General features: G+C 44.8%; 1 protein-coding gene across 2 annotated transcripts; it reads left to right on the top strand.

Moving 5' to 3' along the window:
• The first annotated feature begins 57 nt into the window (after window positions 1-57).
• wasla (WASP like actin nucleation promoting factor a) lies at window positions 58-26,588 on the top strand. 2 transcript variants are annotated; one of them, XM_069687159.1, is made up of 11 exons: window positions 58-483; window positions 7,681-7,815; window positions 9,209-9,295; window positions 10,273-10,369; window positions 11,160-11,183; window positions 16,981-17,182; window positions 18,805-18,847; window positions 22,107-22,260; window positions 24,100-24,719; window positions 24,870-24,978; window positions 25,228-26,588. In XM_069687159.1, the coding sequence occupies exons 1-11, from the start codon at window positions 379-381 to the stop codon at window positions 25,287-25,289; spliced, it is 1,638 nt and encodes a 545-aa protein (XP_069543260.1). In that variant the 5' UTR covers window positions 58-378; the 3' UTR covers window positions 25,290-26,588. The 2 variants fall into 2 exon arrangements, with proteins under 2 accessions (XP_069543260.1, XP_069543261.1); XM_069687160.1 differs by lacking the exon at window positions 11,160-11,183.
• Window positions 26,589-27,018: the final 430 nt, after the last annotated feature.

The following is a 27,018-nucleotide window of genomic DNA, read 5'->3' as shown; positions in this document are numbered from 1 at the left end:
AAATCCCCCTTTCCTCTCTCTTTAAAGTGGTCTGCTCCGTCTTGCTGCCATGTTGGATGTACGCATCGATGCTGCAGCTGCTGGAGTTTCCGAATGAAAGTTGAGCGTTTATCGGCGTAGAGACAAATAGCGAAACATTATTTTTGTTCATACAACACTTAACGGAAACGTTAAGGTTCTTTCTTCAGCAGGAGCGAGCCTGGAAAACACCCCCCGACCTCCTCCGCCCTCCAGCCTGGAGTCGGACTCAGCGGAGATGATCCGGTTGCAGGCCACAGCAACCGGAGCCCGCATGGATTTTCTGTAATTAGAAGTGTTTGCTGACTCCTTCCAAGGATAACCGCATCGTTTCGGAGTACACTAGAAGAATTCAGAGCCATGAACAGCCATCCGCCGCCCCGCAGGTCTGCTAACGTCGGCTCCATCCTCCTGACCCCGCAGGAGAACGAGTGCCTGTTCGGCTACCTGGGAAGGAAATGCGCCGTAAGTTTCCCAGTTTGTTTACCACCTGCAGGTTCCCAGAAGGTGCTGGTACATTCAGCCACACGTCATAAAAGACCACCAGCCTGTGCCTTTCATTACAGTTCACCCCTCATGGCTGATGTGATGCAGCAGAAACCTGTTTGGAAACGTTAAACCAGGGGCCCGGTGATGCATCAAAATCGGTGACCCTTCAGACTCCTTGACGTTTTCAGTGTTTACACATATTTAGATGCGTGTTCAAAATATGGCGACCCCATATATACATGGTTTGCGCATTAACCTCTGTTATATAACCTTAGTTTTAGGGCACAATTGGTGGACCAGATATGAATAAATTGTTGGAGCTTGGAAGCTGCAGTCACTGCAAATTTGGCTGACAGGTTTTCAAATACAGGTATTAAATAACTCCATACATTATTAAGGTTAAAACTTTAATGGTATGATAAATAATCCAGAAATCAATGACTGCATGTTACTCTTGTTTTATGTTAAACTATTTGTTTATATCAGTAACATTTGCCTGTATTTTACAATCATGCAACGACGGGTTTGTTTGAGAACTTGTGTCTTAAGAAATTGCGATGGATATTTTCTATTAGTTACTGTCTTTTTATAGACCAAACAGTTGAGAAAATAGAAGGCAGATTAATTTTCAATAAAAGTCATTTTTAGTGACAGCCCTGTGTTTTGTAAATGGTTTAACAAAATTGACACAAAAAGACAAAGTTTGTAGGCTAATATTTCGATATTGTTTCATAGTTTAGGTCTCTTGTTAGCCTCTTTTGATCTAACTGATCAATTAATTGATAAACTGCAGCCCTAACACCAGTAGTCCAAACTGACATCCTTTGGTGTGCAAAGCTTACTGTAAAACTTGAACACTGGGCATCATATCAGTCTGTTCTACACATCCTCAAGCACAACAGATGATTTGTGTTTACACCTGAAACTGCAGGAGTCCCTAGCAGGGCTCCAGGTGGGACACCAGACACATTATGAGTGTATTAACAGTTTATTTTAAATGTTCTTGTTTACTCAAGTGGAATTAGTCGTGGTTATAAAATGGATGACAAGTCAGTAAAGGTGCTGAATCTGCTACTAAACTGTTTTTAACCACTTTTATTTCTTGACCTTGATGTAAAAATAAATTAGATTTTCCGTGTGCGATGTTACATCAGCTGGTAAAATGTTGCTTCTGCAGGAAAATGTTGAGTTGCAGTATATTCTTCCACTTCATAAAGATTGGATGTTTTCTCGACATATGGTGATGGGACATGAAGCCACCTGTCTTTTTGATATTTATCACATTCAGCCAGCTGTTCTCGTGGACTTGGACACCACAGGGCCACTTCAATCAGCTTCAGACCATTTTAATTAAAGAGACTTTTTCATGTGAAAAACAACATCTGGGTGTTTCGCTGAACAGGGTCATATCCTAAAACATCAAATCATATCTGACTCAGAATTTCTCAGATAAGGACAAGGACATGAACTCATACAATGTCTACAGTGTGCTATCTGATCTGTGGGGCTGATGTGATGTGATGGTTGCAGGAGAGCACAGCAGGTTTTAATGTCAGCTGCTGCTGGTTTCATTAGCTGAACTAGAGCTTAGCCTGCAGGGAAGACTGCAAGGAGTAGTTACATGCAGGGTGACACACCTGAGCTCACAGGTCAGAACAGTCAAATTTAACTAACTTCCACCGCTTATGGCGATTTGTACTCACCAGTAGCGCTTGGCTTTGAACCTGAACTCGACGGTACGCTGACAGAAATGTATCTGAAAATGCAAACTCGCCCTGAAAGCTTACGTTGAATGTGTTAGACTGTATTCTCTTGACAAAGTAATTAAATGTATTGTATTACTTCCCTTCCCATACTATCCCAACTGCTAGAGGTCACAGGTCCAAATAACGCACCCGCACTCTAATGGAGCAGTGAAATGTGTGTGTTTGTGTGTTTCTATCGTGACCAGCGCTGATCGGCGGTCTTCAATCCACTTGGCTACTACACATATTGATAAGCAGACCCAGGACCGACCCTGACCTTATTTTGATATAACAAAACGTGGCCCAAACCCAAAGGGCCTGGTACTGTATCCAAGGGTGTGGGTAGACCAGTGAAGACTTCAACCAAACCCTACTACCTACCAGTGCAAGCGCACCTTAGAAAATCTCAGTCTAACTAAGTCTTATCAAGCATCTTAGAAGAGTTAATAGAGCTGCAATTGATCTTCTAACAGCAGCATGCTAGCTAACATGAGCCCGTCTTCTGAAAACTTGAACCTTAATTTAAGACTTTAAAAAATATTTAAATCCTGTGATATTGACTGTACTTTTAAAAGTTTAATATTACACTCATGGTTTCTTCCAGGTGTTGCCAGAAACGTGAAGCGTAATTTAACCGTTGTGGTCACCAGAGCTGGTTCAGGTAAAAGAGCAGTATTTAAGATAACTCGGTCAGACTTCATGTCCTCGTCCACGAGTGCACAGATGGAGGGCTTGTCCAGGGGGTGGGGGGTATTTCACAAAGAAGGATTAGAAAGTTAGACGGATATCTGCGACCACATTAAAGCTAAATCTGTTGATGCACATTTGCTCCTGAATATCAGATCTGGAATATTACACCTGGTGTTTGATTTCAGGTGTACATGTTGATGTTTTCTTTAAAGAAAAAACTCAAAATATTACATTTAAGCTTCCTAAAGTTATGTGGCTAATTTGCTAATCCGGCTTTGAGGAGATTGAGGTGGATTTATCTGGAGGCAGATTACATGAAAAGTTTTTGGAAGCACTGAATTGGACAGTTTGGATGTATGGCTTTTCAATCTTTTCACAACCATCGCCAGATTTGTTGGTCTCAAAATGTTATTTAAGCATTCACCCTGCTCATCTTTGTGATAGATTATTAATTGTCATTTATCTGACTGTAAATAAAGATGAACGACCGTCTCCTCTTGTACAAAGTTGAAGGGAAAATACCCCCCGAGCGGGCGCAGCCATCTTGCTCATCTGTTTCCAGAGTGTGTGCAGTAGAGATCGGCTGGTGGAGCCGCAGTATTGACGTCCCGCCCCTTCCTCTACCCAGACACACCTTTACCTTGTGTCCTCTTGTGTTGGAGCCCTCAGGTGTCCTTGCCGTGTTGGAGCCCTCAGGTGGGCTCAGTCTGCAGCAGAACAGCTTCTTGTGTCGGTCTGAAGCAGATATTCACGCTGATGGAAAGTTCAATGACTGTAGTGTTAGTGTTAGTTACGTCTCCTCTCGCCGTTCTTCCTCTACTCTGCTACTCGGGAACAGAACGCTGCAGGAGCCCCATTTGTCAACAGAGCTGTCAATCATGAGGCCACACCCCCTTTTTACAGCATCAAATAACTAATTAAAATCAAACTTGTCATAAAAATGAACACTTGGACATAAATCAGCATGATAAGAACTAATTATAATGACAGAAACCATGTGATTTTATAGTTTGACTCGTCCCATCTGTTAACATGGAGGAGGCGGGCTTTATGAGCTATACTGCAGCCAGGCAGCAGGGGGCGACAGAGAGGGTTTGGCTTCACTTTGAGGGAGCTGTCATGTCGGCCATCTTTTTATACAGTCTGTTTGTATTTGTAAGTTCTTTAAAGTTTGGTCAGAGATGAGATGAGGTATTCTGTCAGATATCTTATTTTCATTCGACCTGTTTTGACGAGTGTATCCTTGTCTGTGTTTGATTGACAGCAGCTAGCCGGCTGAGCTCCTGCAGGGGAACAGGAGACAAAGCAGACAAACTCAGGCTGTAACTTTAGCTTACATGCCGGGGGCAGGCAGTATGTTGTTTAGTGGTGAAGAAGAAAGAGAACCAAATGTTTGACTTGCGGTGACGTTTACATGCAGTTTTGTGTGTGCTACAGCTGAGCAGCTTCTTAGCCCTCTAGCTAACAAACTGACGCTAGCAGTCAACTTTCCCTGGTAAATATTTGTTTGGCGGCTTGTTTAACAAGTTAATGTGCAGGAGAAGACGTGTGTTCATGTTTGTAAGTTAGATAAGCAGGAGACTCCTGTGTGGTAGCTGACAGCTGCCTTATCTTATCCTGTCTTATCTTACTATATTAAAATGTTGTCTATTTCATTGGTTTAAATGAGGAATACTCCACTCTACACTGTTTATTATAAATGCATTAAACTTGGTACACTTGTTCAGCTCGGGGCCCTGCATATTTTCAGAAATGGAGCCATCACACAATCGATGCTTCTTGGCGGGCATGCGGGGCATTTCTTTCCACCATAACTAAATAGTGAATCTTGCATCATACCTCCTGCAGCACACAGGATAACACAGAAAAGATCTCATCATTGTAATATGTTTAGGTCAATAGGTTGATGTTGTGCAGAGTTTTTAAGGGCTTTTGTTTGCTGTCATTAAAAAGAAGAAACATATTTAATGTGATCAAAACACAAAGACGTCCTTTAAAATGTGTGTCAGTGATGGTTTGAAAAATAGTTAATGGAACAGTCGATGTATAAACTGATGAATGATCCAACATGAGCACTGCTCTTTGTGTTTGTGGTTATGGGATGCTAACTCGCTCGGTGATGTAACCTGTCTTGTGTGTTTATTGTTGCATACTTTCCCTCTGTGAGAATTTACAGACCCGAAATGAGCCTTTTAACAACCGACCTCTGACCTTTCCCGTGTGATGCTGAGTGGTGATTTCATGGCGAAAAGTGTTTCCTGCCGGGCCTCTGACCTGCAGTCATAAATCACAGAGGAGGAAACCGGCTCTGTGGCATTTCCTCTCTCCTCCCCCGGCGGCTGGAGTTACTTTGTCCTGGCAGAGGATTTGACACCGAGCGACTTCTGCAGAAAGCTCAAAACCACAAACCAGAACAGGCGGAGGACAGGACAGTGCTGAGGACAGCAGCTGGAGTCTGTTTCCTGTCATGCTGAATGAAGGTTAAACTCTGTGGAGCGATGCCAAAGACACTAGGTTTGAAATAAAACGCTTACTGTAAGATCGAAGAGATCACGTTCTGCCTCTCCATATTGGCCGAACAGTTAAGGACATGTAGCCCTTTTTAATACAGTGATCCGTAATGTACACACAACAACAAAGCAAGTTTCCACTAAAGGCAAAAATAACCTAAAACTAGAAGTTGTCTTCAGTCACAACCTGACAGATCTTCAGCAGGCAAGAGGCCGACGCTTCTGGTCTGGGTCTGTTTCTCTTGGCGTAAACGGGGCTCAGACGACAGCAGCGATTTGTACACAATGCAGCTCTTCCAGCAATCAGAGAGATCTGGTCTGGCGCTGAGGTCGGTGCTGATGTTGTGCCCAGATTATCTATTTCCATGAGGAGCTGACAAATGCAGTCTCAAACCTTCCAAAGAAGGGTGGGACAAAATATCGATACGGCAATATATCGTCGTCCTGACCGGTGCGATACAATTATCGACATGTGTCACTACTTCATGACTCCTCGCGGTGGCGCTTATGACATAAATGAGGGTAACGTAAACAAATTAATTGGCCAAAGACGTTAATCAGATATCATGATGCATCGTTATGATTGTCTTGCAATATATCACTGTATCGTGATATATTGCGTATCGTGTCGTGAGTTACCCTGCGGTTCCCACCTCTGCTCCCAAACGTTGTGCATTTCCCGAGTCTTCCCGATAACATGTTTGATATAAAGATTTAAAATATGGATGATTAAGTCGTGGCCCAGAACAGCCAATCAGAGAGACCGAAGGAGACGTAGCAGCTGATGGTGTTGCCATTCGCGGGGTCACATTAACTTCCAGTGGCTCTTGTTAGCTAGCATGCTGCTGTTGGTAAGATATTTGCAATGACAGATTCGTACTTGTTCCAGCTTCTCGCTGAACATTGACGGCCCCTTTGGAACGCGTCTCCCCGACCGTTCTGTTATCCAGACGAACTTTTGTTTTTTCTCACTGCAGAGCATCACAGCAGCGGGTTGTAATCAATCTCTGTTTACATCTGCTTCCTCATGAGATCACATGAGATTACACAACGTCAGGTGCGGCGGTGCAGAGCTTCCTCCTGCACACAGGATGATCTTTAATACATCTTGTACATGTTTGAGTTCAGAGAATATCTGAAACTCCTGTAGCCTGACCTTAGCTCCAATGAAGTTAAAATCTTCATGCTACAGCATCTAATTATATTTTGGAGCACAGTCTGCTTGTTGCGTCATGAAGAGCTGCTTTGGAAGCATCGTTAGTGCTAATAAACCGACCTTTAGTTCAACCTCATGTTGTTGAATCATCTTCTGTTTTTAGCCTCGCTGGAGACGTGGCTCTGGAATTAGCAGCGTTGTTTGGTCCAGATTAAAATATCTCAAATGATTTCATGGATTGCAATGAAATTTTATGCAGACATTCATGATGTTCAGAAAAGGACTTTGGTGAGCCTCAGACTTTACTTAGCACCAGCAGGTCTTAATCAGTGACATATCTCAGAACCAGCAGAGAGATTGGCACCGATGTTTGTAAAGACGTTCACAGATCCTGCTTCATGTGTTCTCCTGACTTATCATCACCATCTTCCTTCTCCCTCCTCACTGCTCTGATGCTCAGCAAGGTCAGCAAGGTCAGCCACCCTTTGGGTAAACCAGATGTTAAAACTGCACCATCAGGAGACCTGCTCTGTGGAAAGATGGAGGCCAACTTACAAAGAGTAAATGCATTGTGTTAAAGTAAAGTGTCTTTGTCTGTGTGAATGTCCAACTTGGAAAGGCTGTAAAAAAAAAGCACGTTTGTATCCAAGGCAAACAAATGCATCAAAGATCAGCGATGACTGAGCCGTCATAATGTCAGACTTGATCGTATCGTTTTATTCTTAATGTGTTAGAATCCATTGTGGAGAGATTTCCATGTGTAATCTGATTTCCAAAGGTCTCCGTGTTGCCTCAGTGACCTCCTCTTGTTCCTGAGCGGTTTGTTTGTCCTTATCGCTGTTTGAATGTTTTGCATCATAAAGGTTTCCTCTTCCTCGTTGGCGGCTTTGTGACACCTGCAGCTCGCAGGCTTGTAGCAAAGCACCAGCTGAGTCTGTAAAATCTGCTCACATAATGAAACATTCTCCTGACGGAGCCACTTCACCTCAGCACTCATTTCACCTGCTTATTAAATGTGTTTCATGAACCGTGCAGCCAATGATATGAACCCTCCTGTCCCGTGTGTGTTCAGACTCTGTGCTCGGCGGTGGTCCAGGTGTACGGGGCTGATCGGAGCTGCAGCTGGGTGAAGAGGTGCTGCGGAGTGGCCTGTCTGGTCAAAGACAACCCTCAGAGGTCCTACTTCATCAGAGTGTTCGACATCAAGGTGAGCGCCACGTCGTGCTGTCCTCAACACCTGAGGATCGGGGAATGAAGCGCCTTGAAGGATAGTTCAACATTTTCACTATATTTGCTTTATGGAGGACATTTTAACATATTTCTAACATTTATTTCTAACGTTCCTCTTGTCTCTACACGGTGTAAAGAATCCAGACTGTATCCATGAACTGTTGGGAGGGACTAACCAAGTTAATACGGTTCTTTAAACATAATTGGCGATCAAATGTGCAACTTCTAATGGCTCAAAGTGAATCACCAGCCACACATCTGTGTTTGCTGTCTGATGCTCGTACAGGCCCTGACACCACCAGTATCCTGCAGAGGCGTAAACATGCGACGGATCCTTCCTTCCTTGTGTTTGTTGATGTCACGTGACTCCTAATGTGACTGTGTGTAGTGCAGAGGAGAGCAGGGATCATTTGATGGTGCACTCTGGCACACTTAACATCCAGTACGGCTGCAACTAACGACTATTTTCAAAGTCATCGATTATTGAAACGATTAGTCGACTAGTCGGATAATTAATCGCACAACGATTTAATGGCTCTTATTTATCTCTCAAATGTAGTTGGAGGATCTTTTCATGTGCTGACTAACAATAAAGACAATAAATATTCTTCATTCAAAAATATCTTTTAATAAATGTTGCTGCTGATTTGACAGAGCAGGAAGAACAAGAGCAACATGGTGCGGCTGTAACTTTGGACTGTTGAGTTTAAAAGAGACGCGTCAGGTTCTTTCTATAGCGCTAAAGTGTTCTATCAGTGTTAAGCCAATACAACTCCGTCTATAGATAGCTAACGCTAGCTTGCTAATTATCTTATCTGTGTGAGTCTGCATCATCCACAAGTCCAACCTGCCTCATCTTCAGATGCTCGTGCATCACCGACGTGCTCCCGTGATAAACCAGCTCTTACAGATCCTGCAGGCGATCCTTTTCTTTGATGCAGTGACGCTGAAATGCTCTCAGACTTTACAGACTGTTTTTAGGACGCGATGGTGTTGCATCGGCCGCGGACGTTTTGCTGTGTTCACAGTTTTGTTTACCTGTTGCTTCCCGGTCGCTGTTTTGAGTGGAAACTGGAGCAGAGAGAGTTACGATGAGAGATGGCTCACCAATCAGCAACTCAGCTCTGTCCACACAAAGCATGAAAAGCACGCAATGACGTAACCAACTCATTATGTTGATTATTTGAACTAATCTTGCAACACTAACATCCAGTAATCCAAATGTAACACTGTTTAGGAGAACTGTTGACTTTCAGAGAAGCACTGACACGTGAGCAGCTGGAAGGAGGGAATTGAATCTACTTTCATGTGAAGGTGATTTTGTCTTCAGTGGATGTAAATGTTTCCTTCTCTGTGTTGTGTTTCTGCAGGAAGGGAAAACCATGTTCGAACAGGAACTTTACCACAACTTCTCCATCAGCAGCGCCAGGTCCTACTTCATCTCATTCACAGGGGACGTAAGTGTGAAGCTCTTTTTGTGAGATCAGCTGTCCTCGCTGATCTGGCTCCACTCTGTTTAATAAGGTGCGATAATCACAGCCTGTTTAGCGCACAGACAGGAATGTGAAGCCGCCGCAGAGCTCCTGTCTGCTCTTTTAAAGGTTACTGCTGTTTCTGACGGAGCAGAGAGAAAGAACAGGTTCTATAGGAAGTGCTGAAATACAACAAAGACACGAGGGAGCTGAAGTCAACACTTTTATTATCGCTCCTCACAAAAATCCCTCCAGGCAGCAGTTTATGTGTCAAACCTGAATTGAAGATGTGACCGAGGGCTTAATCCTAATCCGACTGTTTTAGATTTCTTTTCTCCGTTGCCTGAATCCCGGACACATTTTAGGTTGTAAATAAATGAAAAGTCGGCACTTATTGCGTCTAATCTATAGATCTATGATATTATAAGTAATGAGATGAATTGTAAGGACTTAGGATACATCAGCACGACTACATTTTCATTTTAAAAGCTTAACTTGCTACGTTAAAATCGCTGATGTGCTTTAGAAATAAAAAGTAAACTCTGGTGACTCAGATTTGATGTGAAAACGGGCGGCACAGGATATTTAAGTATCGCCATCAGGATGTGCGAATGTGCTGTAGTCACATCGCAGGAAGTGTGAGCCATCCATCCATCGTGTTATAGTGTCTTTCAGTGTGTGCAGGCACAGACTTCTGGAAACAATGAAGCAGACGCACACATTTGCTTGCGGATTAGGAGCATAAATAAAGACCCAATCAGACCGCCATGGTGGGCGCCGGGTTTCCAAAAGGTCATCGGGTCTTTTCAGTCCAAAACCAACTAACTAACTAGTAACTCTTCCACCTAACTGCAAGTCGAGTAAACAAAAACAAAGGTTAACTCGACGTGTATAAATTAGTTCTGCGAGGTGGTGAAGTAAGTAAGCTGTCTCTCTAATCATTGTCCCTGTCTTCCTCTCAGACGTGTCAGATCGGTCTGAACTTTGCCAGTGAAGAAGAAGCCAAAAGATTCAGAGCCGCCATCAACGACCTGCTCAACCGACGACAACGCAAAACTGGTGAGTTTCAGTTCGTCTTCTCGCTCTGCTTCCTCTAACCTGCGTGACCTTTTAACCTTTCACACCTGAGCTCACGCTGAAAAACACTCACCAGCTCTTCTGTTAACGAGACGCCTCAGAGCCGAACCCGTCGCTTCCACACATCCAGCTGCTTCAGAGAGAGATGTGCTGGGTTCATACAATGCAATCAGTTTGTTTAACTGTCTCAGGGTGAAAATGAGCAAAAGAAGTGAAAGCTTTTAATGGACAAAAATTAAATATAAGGTAATATTCAATTTCACAACACCTGAAATGTGAAATCAGTGCAGCTGCTTCCTTGATGATGGCATGAGTTCGGTTTCCTTCTGGTCTCTGCTGCTGTCTCTCTGCTGTAGTAAACCATCACTCTGTCTGTGTAGTAAACGTCTCTGCAGTGAGGCTCCTCTCAGCATGCCGGCCTTTTGAAGTGCACCAATCAACCTGGAGTCTGAAGGCTTTCAGAGCTGAGACACACACAACGTCTCTTAGCAGGGGGGCGGGTTTTATTTTTCCTCTCTTCTTCTACTAACGTCGACGACTTGTTGAACTCTCTCTCTGACTCATCGCTGACTTCTTTTCCACCTGAGGCCTTTAAACTGTTTTCTTCTTTCAAGCTGCCAAAAAAAATCTCACTAACTGAGCTTCAACTTGAGCAGCTCACCCTCTCCTCTCTCGCCTCCTAAAAGCTGTCAGTATCTTCCATCTTATATTTTTAGTCCAGCCTTGTTGATTTTGTTCCGAAACTATAATTATGTTAATTTTTCTTTTGCAGAGAAGAGAGGTGACCCTAAAAATGGTATGTTCAACTCTTATTTCTGCTCACATCTTAGAGTGGCTTTAAATGGCTTTTTGCACGTTATAAAAATATTTTTTATGACTGTTATTTTGTCATAAATAATAAAATAAAACTCTTTATGAAGCGTATTATTATAAACAAAGTGACTAAGTGCTTTACAGGCATAAAATATGCTAGAAGAATGGACGAGATGGATGAGCTGTTTCAGGGGATTAAATCAGGATTTTAAAAAGAATAAAACGAATACAGCAAACAGACAAATAAAGCAATATAAAAAAAGTAATGTGTATAATTTCCTTTGTGTTTACCTTGTTTATAAGCAAAACAAACCAGGATACAATGCACACAACAACTGAGCTACGTGAAGGCCCTGCAGCGCTCTGCAGCAGACTGGTTGCACAAAGCAGCTCGCTGTGTGAATGCAGAAGCCAGAACCTGATTAAAAGCAGCGCTCGTGCTCTTTGACTGTCTGTTATTTGCACGTCTGGATGACAAATACCAGGAGACTGGAGTTGTGGCGTTTCCTGACACGTTGGCGGCGTTGTTGCACGGACAGCGTGACTCACACGCTGACACAGAGAGGAGTCTGCTGCAGGTTAATCTGGTCAGCAGGAAGCCGATCTGGGCCATATGTGGACCACATGGCCTCTGTTGTTGTGATGCACTTTAGGCCTAATCTGTAATCCCCACAGTTACAGCTACTGAGTTTGTTTTGACTCATTGTAATTATTCCTAACTGAACGTGTTTAAAGAGCAGAAGAAGAGTGCGTCTGAATCAGCTTTAACTTTTTAGAAAGAAGCAGAATGCATGTGCAAGGATCCGCTCATTAGGCGAGAGCCAATGACTCTTATGTTTGCAAACATGCATGAAAGGTCTGCAGCGTGTGGCGAGCAGTTGCACAAACTTGCCAATTCACCCTAGTGGCCAGCCACGGTACTGCAACAAATAAAATCCAATATTGCCTAAAAAGCCTCTTTTTCCCCCCAGATATCCATAAAAGAGGCAAAGGGACAAACTGCAACTTCTTATTTGTATTACAAAGTTTTCTAACATTTTACCTGTAGATCTTTAATATTTGTTAAACTTATCTAGAAATGTGATCAATGATCTCTCTCCCCACAAATCAGACTGAGAACGATCATAGAGGGCAGAGGAGGCAGACGGCCCTCAACTTTGTGTTACCTTATTTTTCACTGTCAGTTGAGCAACACCAAACTCGGCCTACAAGAGTCACATGTTTTTAAAATGGGCTTTTATTAAAGTTCGTACGACTTTCTTCGTGTTTTAAGTCACGTTATGCTCCTTTAAAACTTTATCATTTAACCACATGAAGGATTGAGTTCAGCTAGGCAGCTACAGTTAGCAGCAGCTCTGCTCACAGCCTCAAATGCCCGCTGCAGAGCATTAAAGAAACACACTGCTGCTAAGAACTGCTTGTGAAACTACTTGGGTTTAATTACTGGGTCTGTTTATGATGGATTGATGGATGGAAACAGAGACGTTGATGTTACAGGAGCAAGTTATCCAAGCACCAGAGAAATATAAATACACGGTAAATATACAGTGTTGGTCCGAATATAAGACAGTTTTTTTTCCCTTGAAATACAGTAGACGGCGCCACTTATCTGTAAAGCGAGTGTTCCCCTCATGACTGAGGCCAGCCGTCACTCACAGCTACAGAGCCGGGGGGATGAGAGATGGAGAGGCACGGTGACCGTCCGGAACAAATGGCTCAAAAGTCGGCCAAGTTAATCGACAACTGAGGCGGAATAATGATGCTAAATTTAAGATAATTGTTATCAATGCAGCAGAGTCATGAAACAACTGTCAAGCAGCTGAGAAATACGATGTCACAGAGGGTAATGTCTGAAGGCGGCGAGCCCAAAAAGACTGTCTTAGCTAACAGTTATAACACAGAAAATCGTACCGTGGTCCGGCCGCTTCCAGAGGCTGACAGAACAGCAGAGCTGTCATCCAACTGTTACAAGACTGCTCTACAAACCCCACTTTGATGATTAATGATTTATCAACATTTTGAAAGGCATTTAATTCAATTTAAATTGATAAAATTAAAGTTATTATTATTATTATTATTATTAAATGTAATAATTTAATGTAAAATGTACTAATAATTTGGCTGCCGATAAAACCTTGTGAAGGATGAAAACTGAATGAATCCTGACCCACAATCAAGTTGAGCACCTAAAACAAACTAGCGGTAGCTTAGCTCGCAGCCTCTCCTGACTTCCTGTCTCAGACGAAGAGGAGCATCAAAGAAACACTGCCCTTTTTTTTCACTGTAAAACTGCTTCACTCTGGGTCTGGTTGTTTTGGGGAGGAGGAGGAGGCCTCTAAGGGGAATTGGACTACTGATCACTGAAGGTTTACAGCCTGCCATGGCGTTGCTCCTGCGTTGCTCCTGCGTTGCTCTGCGCACAATCACGCAACAAAAGTAGAACTGTGAAAATGCAAGTGGACTTGGCGTCTTTTTGACTAATGATTCAAATCTCTGACTGTTAAGGAGCAGCTATAGAGATCACGGAGAAAGTTTTCATCTTATTCATTGTGTCAGAACGTCACAGCGTGTTTGATGTCAGTGGTTAGGGAGGTAGAAGAGAAGTAATCATGGTAGTCTGACGGGTTCTGGGGTAAGAATAGCGTCTGTATCACATATCTCCCTTGTTAGAGAGTTTGCCTACACCTCAATGCCGCCAGGAACAAAGTGCACCAGAGCTTTAATTTCGGTCTGCTCCTCTGCAGCTGCGTCTGCACGCCGTCCCAACAGACTGTTTGCTTTCATTAAGCCGTCTGTCTGTTGCCAAACACTGCCGCTGTAAGGAGCAGGATTAACATGAAGTGAACAAACCCGCCAACTCTTCAATCAACTCGGTGGCTTTGTGCCTGAGATCGCTCTTTCATCGAAGTTTCTCTGCAGCGACACAGATTCATTCTGACATTTCAGCTGTGAAAATGAGACTAACAGTGGGACGTTGCTGCTCTGGATTTGCAGCTCTGTTCCGGAGATGTACCGTATGTGTGTGTCAGTTTTATTGTTCTTGTCCTCATTGTGAGAACATCAACAGAAGCTCTTGTGTAATGAATAAGCTGCTGGTGTCGGCACTTCAGGGATAACCCAGATTGTTTGGCAATCTTAAGGGATTGCCTCGGACTCTCTTGGTACCTGATGTGAACTCTTCAATCCAGCTGAAGCTCCTTCTCATGCTCTGCATCGACTGACTGAATGGAGAGGGCTTGAATGGATGCTCACTGTATCCAGCCAAGAAGAAAGTGAAGTTATAAGTTGTTGCTCGTCGGGTCTGGTTTCGTTTGCTCAACCTGGGCAAATGAAACAAAAGAAACCACCTGATTCTAAAAGCACCTGCAAAGGGTCAAACACACCTCTGCCTGAGCTGCTGAGCGTCTCATTGCTCTGGCTTGATTGCACGTATGCAAGATGGTGCAGTGGTTCGCTGCTGTCACAGCTAGAAGGTTCCTGGTTCGGACGTAGGGGGCCTTTCTGTGAGGAATTTGCATGTTCTCCCCGTGCATGCGTGGGTTCTTCCAGTCCACAGACATGCTCGTTCGGTTCATTGGTGACTCTAAAATTCTCCGTAGGTGTGGGCGTTAAAGGTTGTCATAATGAAGCTCCACCGTCATGCAGCCTTTGCCATTTTACATTGGACCAAGCAACGCGCGTGTAAAGCCGCCCCAGAGTGTGTTTCTACAAAGCGTTCCGGTGTTGTGGAAGCAAATCATGTACGAGGTGTAAACAAACAAAAACACACGCAGCGCTGTGCCGCCCTGGCGGCTCCGCTGTTTACGCAGACGCCGTTTCACCTCTGTTGGCCCTCTGTTACTACCTCCGATGCAGCTCAGAGGCCGGACGACTTCGCCCCACCGTTTATTTTCCAATAGAAGACGGAACGTAACAGAGGTGTAATATAAGGGGCTAATGTGTCAGCCCTGTGATTGGCTGTTTTCCAGGTGTAGCCCCGCCTCTCACCCAATGACAGCTGGGTCGGCTCCAGCCCCCCGCGACCCTTAACAAGATGAGCGGTACAGAAAATGGATGGATGGATGCAAGTGAGACTCAACGTAGGGAAAAGTTAAATTCACAAATCCAGTTGGAGGGAAATTAGTGGCATCTGCAGAGAGTTTGTGGTAACTGAAGTGCAGGATTTACACACGGTGACGTTCCAGTGATGATAATTTTACCTTTGTGTGCTTTTAAAAAAAAAAAAGTCTGTAAATAATACTATAAGATTATTATTATTTTGTCTCTTGCTGTTCAGTAGTGATGACGACAGTCTGCAGAAGCTACACAGGAAGGGATGAGAGTGTTATTTTACATGAAGGAGCTGCTCTTGCTACCTCACTGCAGCCAGACGCTGCGTCACAGACTGTGAAATAAACATCACACCTGTCGAGTCTGGGCTTCACAATAAACTGTTACAGAGCGGCTCCCTTCCTTCCCTGCTCATCGTCGACCTGGGTCGACTTTAACCCCATCAGCAAGAGAGTGCAGCTGTCACAGCAGAGGGAAGAAGCGCTGACGGCTCCTCTCCACAGTTCGATGCTAATAAAGGCAAATCGCACTGAGCTGCAAAACTTTTCCTGTTTGCGTCTTTTGAATTGCCGACAGCGGTCAGTGCATCGACAGCGCATCGGTGCATTTGACCACCAACAGCGCATCGGTGGTCACCTCCCATGCAGCTCTGCTTGAACGTTGGACACCACCCTGTCCGTCCTGGTCCTCAGGAGAAGGCAGATTTGAAGCCTGTTCATGGACATCCAGCATTCATGGGGAGTCCGGGGATTGTGACTGGGATAAGCTGTGGATTAGTTATGTCGGATGCTGCTGTGGTTTGTGGAGATTAGGAGGAATTCGAGGAGTGAGCGGTTCGGACCGCCAGGAGGGGGGGGACCGCCGGGCGACATTTATATCTAAAAAGATGAAAAGATCATAAAAGATCAGAGCAGACGGATGAGATGAGCATGAAACACGACCATATTCATCCCTGAATTACCAGGGATTACTGACGGTGTGAGAGAGTCAGGAAGGGTCACATATAATCCTTTCTACAGGAAGAACCAGAGTCTGAAATCCTTCCTGCGTCCCTCAAAGGATGCAGACTTTATTTTAGTGGCGTACCAATCCATTGGATTCAGTTTCCTCAAAAAGAGGCCTTAGAAAGTATAAAAGGCCCGGCTCGAAGGCTAGATGATGTTTATGCTGTAACTTAAACCTTCAAGCAGACAGTCAGACTTAAAGCATGACAGCATTTAGACAACAGAAAGGGCTGCGTCGGTAGGACTGTGTTGCTTCAGGTGCCGAGGAGAGATCACATACAATCAAGGAAGTCCAGTCTGAGTGAAATAACTACGAGTCTGAAGGCTGATCAGACAGACAGTGATTTTTATGATCCTTGCCCCAGGCCATCAGTGAAACAAAAACGACTGTATATTTTGCAAAGCTTGTTTGTATGCCAACAAGAAAACAGAAAGTTGTCCTGAGTGTGATCAAGAGGAAGATGGTCACAAGCCATCGAACAAAGCAGAGAGCTTCCTAACGTCAGCCAACAGCTCTGTGACAGACTGGTGCAGCATTCCAACAAAAATTGAACTCTGAACTCTCCCTAAATTAAGACAGTATTCTGTTGTTTAAACATAAACATGAACTTGTTTTCTTTACATTATTCGAGCTCTGAAAAACGTCTTTTTGACAGGCGTACAGGTTAGTTCCTCAGACCCTGATCTCTCTCCCTGCGTGCCCTCTCTGTCCCTCTTTGTGAGCAGGTCCGGCTCTGCACATGGCGACTGTGGACATCAAGAACCCGGAGATCAACAACGTCCGATTCCACAACTCCCACAGCCACCAGCAGCCGTACCACCTCAACAACATGCTGAGCCACAGCGGGCTGAACCGGAAGGACAAGAAGACCAAAGGCAAGAAGAAGAAGCTGACCAAGGCCGACATCGGCACGCCCAGCAACTTCCAGTGAGTCAACGTTGCATATTTAACCACACCTTGGAGTGGTCTGTTTTATATAATTGATTAATAATTTGTCTGTTGTCGTATCATTTAATCAACTGAATGTTTGAGCTCTAGCTGGGGGACTCACAAGCAGTGTTGGCTAACTGCGTCATCTCATTTTGTTACTGCGTTTCCTTCTGAGAAAAGTAACGTCAGATTACTTTTGCGTTACCAAAAATTAAACCCCCTCTGCGCCTCGTTACACGTGTGTTATATTGTCTGGACGGCGTGTCGCCTGCTGTACGTCTACCTTTGAGTGTATCCACTCTACCGTCTCTGCATCGCCTCATTTACAGCCCATAATCTGTAACACTTCAGCCTGATGGCAGGAATGACAGACACAGTATAACCTTTACAGCTCTTTATGATGCTAACAGTCTGACAGTGGATTGGTCAGAGGGGTCCAGTATTAGGCACAGCTGTTTCCATGACAACAATACAACACAGGCTCTTAGTCCCACCAGTGTTGTGGAGCTGTGTTTAGCTGCAGATGCTTCTTCACGTTTGAAGTCGAGCTCTTCACAGCTGACGAGCACTTCTCCTCCAGACACAGCTTACATTTCACCGTCATGTTGTTCTCGTGCCTTTCACCCAAACATTTAGAACAATGTGAATATTTCCTACAAAGTAAACGCCGTCCTCTCTGACAGCTCGCTAGCTGAATTAGCGTGTAGCAGAGAGCAGACGACGAGCAGAAAGCAGCGAGAAGAGCGGCGAAACCCCGCCCACCAGCAACCTGCAAGAAGACAAGAACCAGGAAAAGTAAACAGCCAGCAGGCTCTAACTAACGGGAGGGCTGTCACAATATCCTGACTTGTAGTTCCAAGTGTGGGTCAAACTTCAAAAACACCAGACCCTTTATTTCCTAAAATGCAACTCAAAAGTGTCTGTTATTAAACCGTCCCAGTCTGATTAAAAACCAAGTTACAAAAACTCCACCTCTGGTTTCTTTGCTGTAAAGCCAGAACAGAAAATTAAACAAATGTAGGGATAAAACCATTTTCAACATTGTCTAAAAAATGCTTGCGTTAATCACCACCTTGATCTCTGTTTTTAAGGCCTTTTGAGATTTTCTGGGACATTTTTTGACCTTCGGTCCTCTCAATATTTGATGCTGGGTGAAGCCGAGATACTTGAGTGGTTTCACTTAATTGAAGTACTCGACAAAGCTCCTCTAGAGACTCAAAAAGACTTTATGCAACTGATTTTGCAGGTTGAGAAGTAGCACTCCTCGTAACTTGTAAAATCAGCTCCTCTTTTTTTAACCAGAAACTCTTGAGACAACTTTGGACATCAGGCAAATGAAACCTGTCCAAAATGATGCGTCTGTGTGCAGTCATGGCCCGTCCTGTCTGATCCGACAGCAACACTCACAGTAAACATGTTGCGTTAGAGTCTGAGCGTGCTCAATGGCCACTCTGTCTCTGTGACTGATGTCTGAGTGTGTGTGTGGGCTCACTATTTAGCATGTGCACATGTCCGCCCACGTGCACATGCTAAATAGCTGCTGTTCTGCTGTATATTGAGGAGTTTGTATGTGGACATGTGTGTGTGATCTCACCACATATCTGTCCCGTCTTCTGCAGGCACATCGGTCACGTGGGCTGGGATCCAAACACAGGTTTTGATGTGAGTACCCCCTCATCACACACACACACACACACACACATTCTCTCACACACACAGAGCACAATAGACCTGTGTGTCGGCTGCATGATGAAATCGCACAATAGGCTCTTTTTGCTTCCTGCTCATATTCACAAACGTCTCGCAGCGTCTCAGAAGCCACACACAGACGGAACGTTCCAGAGGGAAGCCGACTGCAGCCTCGATCACCTATCAGACGACTTCGTACTGAACAAATAGATATAATAAACAGCAGGGCAGAAGTCAAATGGATGTCAAAAACAGTGTCAGAAAGGCCGTCCTATAACTCTAATTATTGCAGTTACAATCAAAAAGCTGCTGTGTCTTGTTGTGGCATAGAAAACTGTAGTTCTGTACTGTACCACGGCCCCCTCCCCTTTCTGTCGTATATTTAAAGTTGTTCTAACCAGATATCATTTATTAAAAGTGAAGCTACTTGTTCAACTGGTTTTTCAACTTTCGAACACACCACCTGTGTGGTCATCTCTACAACAAGCTCGATTCTTTGATCCCAGCAGCTGTAGTGATATAAAAAACGTCCTCCTCGGATCAAAGTGTGTTTAATAACTAGTTTTGTGATTTGCTGCCACAGGTGTAAAACCGTCCCTCCCATAGTAAGTGCTGCAATCATGCTGTAAGTATCTCCATCTGTCGGCGCGTTACCAGATTTTAGAACATATATTTCAGTAAATTTCAACTTGATGCTGTGCCGTGAAAGTCGTTCAGCATTTAGATTTTCTGACTTCCCTGAATGCATCGTAAGTGATGGCTCCGCCCTCCGTCTCATGTTACAGTAGTGTTCTTCTCCTCTTGAGGACAGACCTGACAAAGCTTCATGTTGTTCCTAATCTGCATCATGATGTTGTTCTTTCAGCAAACTGAAGAGCCGTTAATTAAAGTCGATCACAAGAGAATCTGTTTCTGTTTGGGCTTCATCCCGCTGCAGTCAGCCAGAGTGCAGCCTCTGTGTAACTTACTGTTTACAGTGAGACTGAGACTCAGCACAGACAGATGAACGGGCGCTCCTCCGGGGGATGGGACGAACCAAGAGATGACAGCGTTTATTTAGCAGACTGGAGGGGAGAATTTCACTTCTCTTTGATCTGAACACACGGTCGCTTCTCGAGCTGCTGACTGGACTGTGAACAATGCAGCGCACGGAGGAGGAAGTCACCGTTGCTCTGTCTGTAGTTATAAAAAGGAAGCTGTTTATGAACCCTGACTTGTTTCTTGGAGCAGCTGGAGCTGCTGATGCGTGTCACCGTTGATTTCGTTCCTCTGATGAAAGTTGTGTTCAGACTGACGAGCTTAATGAGCAGGAGGCTTTCATTCACAGCTTCTTAATTGTCTCTGCTTGCCCGACTGAGCGATCACGCCGAACGACCCTGATAACACGTCACTCCTCACATGTCAGTCGCACATAAGACGGTCCCAGAATGCACTGCAGCGTGACAGCAACAAGAGGTGGAAAGGGATCATGCAGAGCTGCAGGTTCATATTTGATTTGATGGAAAGCAGCAGAGTGGTTCTATTCTCTCCTCCTCCTCCTCCTGTAGTTTCACCTGTTGGCCACCAGGTGTCACACTGACACTGTAGTTCATCTTCTGTGCACAGGAAGAAGAATCTCTCACATGCATATGAAGCAGAGCTTAGAGAAGGCAGGAACTCTTAAGTTGTGATTTAATAAGACTCGGTGAGCACATGTCACGCTCTGTGAGGAGTCTGAGGGTGTTAAAGGAGCCAAAAACCCTCGACAGGTGCTGCACAGATCAACACGAAACAATCTGATTAACAGTTGGACAAGACCAGGACATGAATGGAAAGAGGGAAGGAACATGAAATGAACTGAGTAAGGATATTAAGTTTAGCACTGAGTGAAGCATCAATTTTTTAGATGATTTCTGATGGTTTCCGGAAGAAAATGAACCACTTAGCTTGTCTTTGGTATTTATGACTTTAAATAAACTTCAGGAAGACGAAGCAAAAGGTGCAGACACCTTCTCTTACTCTGAGGAATATAAACAAGGGTTCGTCTTCGTCTCCTGTTTTGATTCATTCTGGCAGCCTAGCTTCCCGAGCTGTCAGTGTCTGTCAGTCCTCCTCTGTGGTCCAGACTGAAAATATCTCCACGATGATTTGATGGATTGCCGTGAAATTTGCCGCAGACACTCAGCTGACACTTGTGGTCCGGAGTGAAGTAACTTGACAGCGCTCAGATGGATTGCTGCAGATATTAAAGTTCCTGGAGGGTTAGTTTCTAATGACTTCAGTGATCTTCTGACCTGCTGGTGAAGAGGAAGAGTTTCACTTCTTCCATCAAACAGCTCCAAATCTGTGTGATGGATTGGCTCCAAACTTTTTGGTACAGGTGTTCGTGGTTCAAGAAGTTGCATCTCACTAGCTTCGGTGATCACCTGACTACTGTGAGGGTTTGAGTTTTTATAGAACTACCTCGGTACCTTTTGGATGGATTGTTATGAAATGGTAACATACTTTTGTGTCGCCCTGGGGATGAATTATATCTTTGATCTCGGAGCATAATAAGATCTCTTTTTGTGATCAATTACCTACAAAACTAAAGACGTTCCCATCAGCCTGATGCGTACACGACAAGACTTTGGAAAGACTGACGTTTGACACGCTCACCTCTGAAGACATTTGAGTCACAGACTTGGGAATATTTCCCATCATGCTCCTGGCGTAAATTTACAAGAAGAAAAACGTATGATTGAGAAGAAACGGAAGCAGCTTATTGCCACAGCTTCCCTTAGCATACGAGCTAGCATGCAGCTGGCGAGGCATTTCCTGTCTATACTTTAAACCTTAACAGGTTCACTGGAGCTAACAACTGCTGCCACCAACGCCGTGTCCCGACAGCAGGCAAGCATCCAACTATCTTGTTTGCTGCTTCCTGTTTGGTGCTGGAGGGAGAACGGCCATTGGTTGTTGACAATGATCACGTCATTGAATTCCACAATCTACATATGCCAATGTCAGGGCTGTAGGTAAAATAGGGTCTCTTCACCCAGAGCCAGATACTGCACCTCCCTTCATCCAGCCTTCCACACAAGCTGCAGACTTTCGAGGCTGTTTCAGTGAAGCTTTACTTTAATTAGTCAACAGTATTTGAGCTAAAAAGTTATTTTTCTCTGAAGAACAAGCTCGACACAAACTTAGAAACCCACCAGTAGGCGGAATCAGTCCATTGTATGTTTCTAAAATTGTTTTGTAAATGTTGCAGCTGAACAACCTGGACCCTGAACTGAAGAACCTGTTCGACATGTGCGGCATCTCTGAGGCTCAGCTGAAGGACCGAGAGACGTCCAAGGTCATCTACGACTTCATCGAGAAGAAGGGAGGCGTGGAGGCGGTCAAGAACGAGCTGAGGAGGCAGGGTGAGAAAACACACACACACACTCAAGCCACTTTCCCACTGGTCAAAAAACCCACTAACACCAGTTACACCCACCTTTTTTGCTTAGTGGGTTCCCGGGTCGAATGACTCTGCAGTAGGCCTGGGTAATTATCGTGTCAACCCGGGTTTTGTGTTCCCATCAATGCCGATCGGAGCAGAGACACTAATCTCCGCCCCCTCTCCGGCGCGATGCTATGCTCCGTCGGTAACTTCTGCGACTCCTCGTCATCTCAGCTACAAACTCCGCCCGTCTCCGTCCAAGCAGCGCTCAAACATCGTTCCTAATTTGTCTGCGCCAAGTTTGATGACCAGACTGAACGAGTCATAGATCCAATAAAGACCTAACCACCGTAACATCTTCACTGGTTACTAACCCTGTCTCTGGCGCGTTTGTGACGTCAGGCGGTGACGCAGCAGAAAAGAGACCAACAGGAGGATACTTCACTGGCAATGGGAAAAGAGACAATCAGCATCTATAAGCGGGTCTTCCCGGGTCTGAAAAACCTGCGTCAACGTGCTGATTTCTGTGGGAAAGAGGTATCAGATGCACCTTTCACGTGTCAAACTGTTGAATGAAGCAGTGCAGCATTTATTAAAGGCTGAAGCCCTCTAGAGTGTGACCTCACAAGCCCCCGCCTGAGTGTGCAGCCATGAGACCAGTCCTCTTAGGCAGATTACATCGAGCCCCTCCATATTGTGAGGTAGCAGGGTCTGTTGAAGTCTTTAGATGCATATTATTTAACTTTATGCCGTGGCCTATTGTTTAAAAAGCCAACTAAATGTGTAATAATGGGCTTGATATCGACTCGAGGTGATCAGCATTTTATTGAGCCCTCGTTATTCCTGCAGGTGTCACAGTTTAACCGAATCACTTCTCCGAGAGTTAACCTTCTTTTCAAACTAAAACAGAGCGACTTTTTCATGAACTCATTTGAAATCCTGTCACAGTTTTATCTGGAAGCATCACGTCCTTCCTCTCCTGTACTTCTCTATCAGACAGCAGGTTTGAGGTGTGCACATTAAACAGAATTCTCTGTCCGACTTTCTTATTCTCCGTGACAGACTCTGCTTTCTCTGTCCTGACTCTCTCTCTCTCTCCATGTTTTATTCATGTTAAACTGCACCGCTTGAAAGCAGGAGTGAGGAGCGCAGTGTGACCGGAATGTGAATTTAGGGGGAAATAAGTGCGTAAATCTGAATCTGAGATATCTCGTCTTTGAAGAGGTAGAGAGAGAGACAGAGAGAGGGGGGACTTTATGCGTCATGGTTCATTTAAAGAGTCGTCTCGGATAAATTATAGGTATTTAAATATTATTGGTCATCAGTGAATGTTGGCTGACAGTATTCTGACTTTATTGGGATGTTTTTCTTGTAAAGTAAAGGTCGGACAGAAATGTGACTTTATTCTTACGGTCTTTTTGCCCATTAAAAGTTCTGAAAAAAGCCTATTAAAATATTCTAAAGACACTTTTAACATCCTGACAGTCTTTTAGTCTGACTAATATTTCAGAAACCAGTAACAGTCAGTTTTCTGTCGAATGCAGAAAGTATAGCATCACAACCTCACTTTTCAGAAGCTGGTTTAAGAGGCTGTTTTGGCCAACGGCGAGGACAAACATGAAGCAGAGATGTGTTTCTGTCAGAGGGGTAAACCTGTGGATCAGCTTTGACGAGGAATCAGAGAACGTGTGGTTCACTTCATACGTTTAAAATCGAGCTTCCTGCAGCTTTAAGACTCAGTGAATCTACAGGTGGAGGTGACGTTTGTCTGATGTCATCTTCAGGTGTTTTGATGCAACCTTTTTATCTCCTCCTGCAGCACCCCCTCCACCTCCGTCTCGTGGTGGTAGTGGTCCTCCTCCTCCTCCTCCTCCACCCCATCACAGCACAGCTCCACCTCCCCCTCCTCCCCCATCCAGAGGGGGCCGTGGAGCCCCTCCTCCCCCTCCTCCGTCCAGAGCTCCTGCTTCAGCTCCTCCTCCTCCACCTCCTACCAGACCAGGAACTCTGGGCGCGCCGCCTCCTCCACCTCCTCCCAACAGGGGAGGTCACCAGCCCCCGCCTCCTCCGCACCATCACCACCACCAGCCTCCCCCACCTCCGCCTCCATCACACGCTAACATCGCCCCTCAAGCCCCACCCCCTCCACCACCTCCATTGGCACAGCAGTCTCCAGTAGGCTCCGCCCCTGCGCCACCGCCCCCGCCTCCTCCTCCACCTCCTCCTCCCGGCCCTCCTCCCCCACCAGAGCTGGACAGCATCAGTGGAGGCGGAGACTCTCCTCACTCGCCGAGCCCCGGCGGGAAGTCGGCGCTGCTGGAGCAGATCAGAGGAGGAACCCAGCTGAAGAAGGTGGAGCAAAACAACCGAGCGCCGGCCTCGGGCACGGGACGAGACGCCCTGCTGGACCAGATCCGACAGGGCATCCAGCTCAAGACCGTAAGCGCACCACAGTCTGACTCCCACGTAACAAGTGTCCTAAACATGTCTGAATCCATCTTGATGTGAATCTACCTGTGATTATAGAGCAAAAGAAACACCTGATTGTTCCTGTTACAACCTGGGTTTCATCTTTGTGTGTGTCTCCAGGTGTCAGATCATCCAGAGTCCGGCCCTCCAACGCCGGCTCCCACTGCGGGCATCGTCGGAGCTCTCATGGAGGTGATGCAGAAGAGGAGCAAAGCCATCCATTCCTCAGGTAACTGCTGGGTCAAGGGGATAGTTAGCCTTTGCTTTCTTAGAGTCGGATGAGGTTACTGTCTTGATGTATTTTGTGTTCAACTCTTTTAGTCTCTTATATTTTAAGGGAGGCTGTCTTGTTTTCGTATCTGCTATAAAAACTCGGACACGTGGGACAGCTGTGCTCCGTTTGTCTGCTGATTTAAAGTCTTTTAGCATCTGAATTTTTAAGCACTGAAAATGTGTTTGTTGGGTTTTCTCCTCCCAGACGAAGACGAGGATGACGACGAGGACGAGGACTTTGAAGATGACGACGAGTGGGACGACTAGCGTCCCTCCTCGCCTACCGTTGACACTAAAATATCTTCTAAAAATCTTCCAGCATCTGACTAAAACTGTAATGTAAATGTTGTATGAATTGGCTGTATATTTATTTTTGCCTTTTTTGCTTTTTGTTTTTTATGATAATTAATCTGTGCAATACCTCATCCGTTCGTCAAACACCCTCATCGATAGAGACTCCACACTTTCCCCCTCGGGACATCCTGTTGTTAGAAAGCACTTAACACTCCCATCAGCACAAAGCTTCATTTTATTATCAATAATCAATCATATCAAACACTAGCTGCTCCACTGAGAGGAACTGGAGGCTTCATGTGCTCCTTGGGAAGTTTTATCTTGTGTTGATTTCTTTGTGTTTTCCTTCCTCGTCAAAAAAACTTTAAAGGGAGACGTTGGTGCGACCAAACAGGCAGGATCCTCTTTGTGTTTGACAGTGGTCCGTGTAAAAGCGAGATAACACTATTTTCTTACCGTGCTTCTTTTCGTACCTCCGAGTTTCCTAATAAATCGTAGTTTAGTTGTGTTCTTTTTCATGAATCCTTTTGACCAAAATGCAGCGGCTCAGTCGCCGGAGTTTCAACCTTTCATTTTCGATGAAATTAAAGCCGTTTATTTGCACACAGTTTATATGATAGTTCAGTTCCGTGTTGTTTCTGGTGTGCGTTTGTCACATGTTTTTTTATTTCATTTCAAGCAGGTCAGGGTGCAGCTTTTAAGATACTTAAAGTTTTGCAACATCGTGACCTTTAAATTCAGCTATAAACACGACTGACGATGTTTCGGTTAGCGACTTTCTTTTGTTTAATACAAAAACTACACGTTATCTTACACACACATTCTGTGGCATTTGTGAAATAATGAGAGTTTTGTTCTTAATGTCTGGTTGGTTGTTTTTGTTGTGACATCATTCCGTTATTTCCTGCAGGAGGAAACATCAGCAGCGCTCTGGTCGGTATTTCAAACAAATATCACGTCATGCACAAATGATAAAAACGTATTCATCCTCTTCCATCCTTCAGTTACAAAGTATAATTTTATGCAATGCGACTGTAAATGCCTCCTAATGGAGAATAAATAAAAAAGCAAATAATAATGAACCAAATGTGGCATTTGCAAGCAGCTTGTGGGTTCGGCGATGCTTGTGATCCTCCGTCTGTAAACGGTGTAAAGAAGTAACCCACGCTCGTTTTAACTGTTCGTCTAAGAGTTTTTACCGTCCTCCAGCGAGGCTTAATGCTGCATCGAGACGCCGAGATACTGACAGCGAAAACCTGTGAAAAGGGCCGGGAGGGGTGGGCGGGGCAATGAGAATACTAAATTGTATACTTAAATAAATGTTAATATTTACAGAGAAATGTGTCTCTTGTTCTTTGTTTCTACTTCTGTCGGGGAAAGTTCAAGATTCAAGGTGCCTTTATCACTCGAAAGAGAGAAATATGGTGTAGGCACACATCTTAAGAGTATACTCTGATCATCAATGACGTGACCACCTGCCTAATATTGTGTAGGTCCCCTTTTGCCGCCAAAACAGCCCTGACCCGTCGAGGCATGGACTCCACTAGACCTCTGAAGGTGTGCTGAGATATCTTGCACTAATTAGTGAGCAGCAGATCCTGTAAGTCCTGTAAGCTGCGAGGTGGGGCCTCCATGGATCGGACTTGTTTGTCCAGCACATCCCACAGACGCTCCATTGGATTGAGATCTTGAACTCGTGTTC

This window comes from Semicossyphus pulcher, unplaced genomic scaffold, assembly GCF_022749685.1.
Source record: "Semicossyphus pulcher isolate SPU_LCO1_2020_fin unplaced genomic scaffold, fSemPul1.0.p SCAF_8, whole genome shotgun sequence".
In the NCBI taxonomy this organism is placed as follows: Eukaryota; Metazoa; Chordata; class Actinopteri; order Labriformes; family Labridae; genus Semicossyphus; species Semicossyphus pulcher.
Note: the sequence above shows the minus strand (reverse complement) of the source record. Positions and strands in the feature narration are given on the sequence as shown.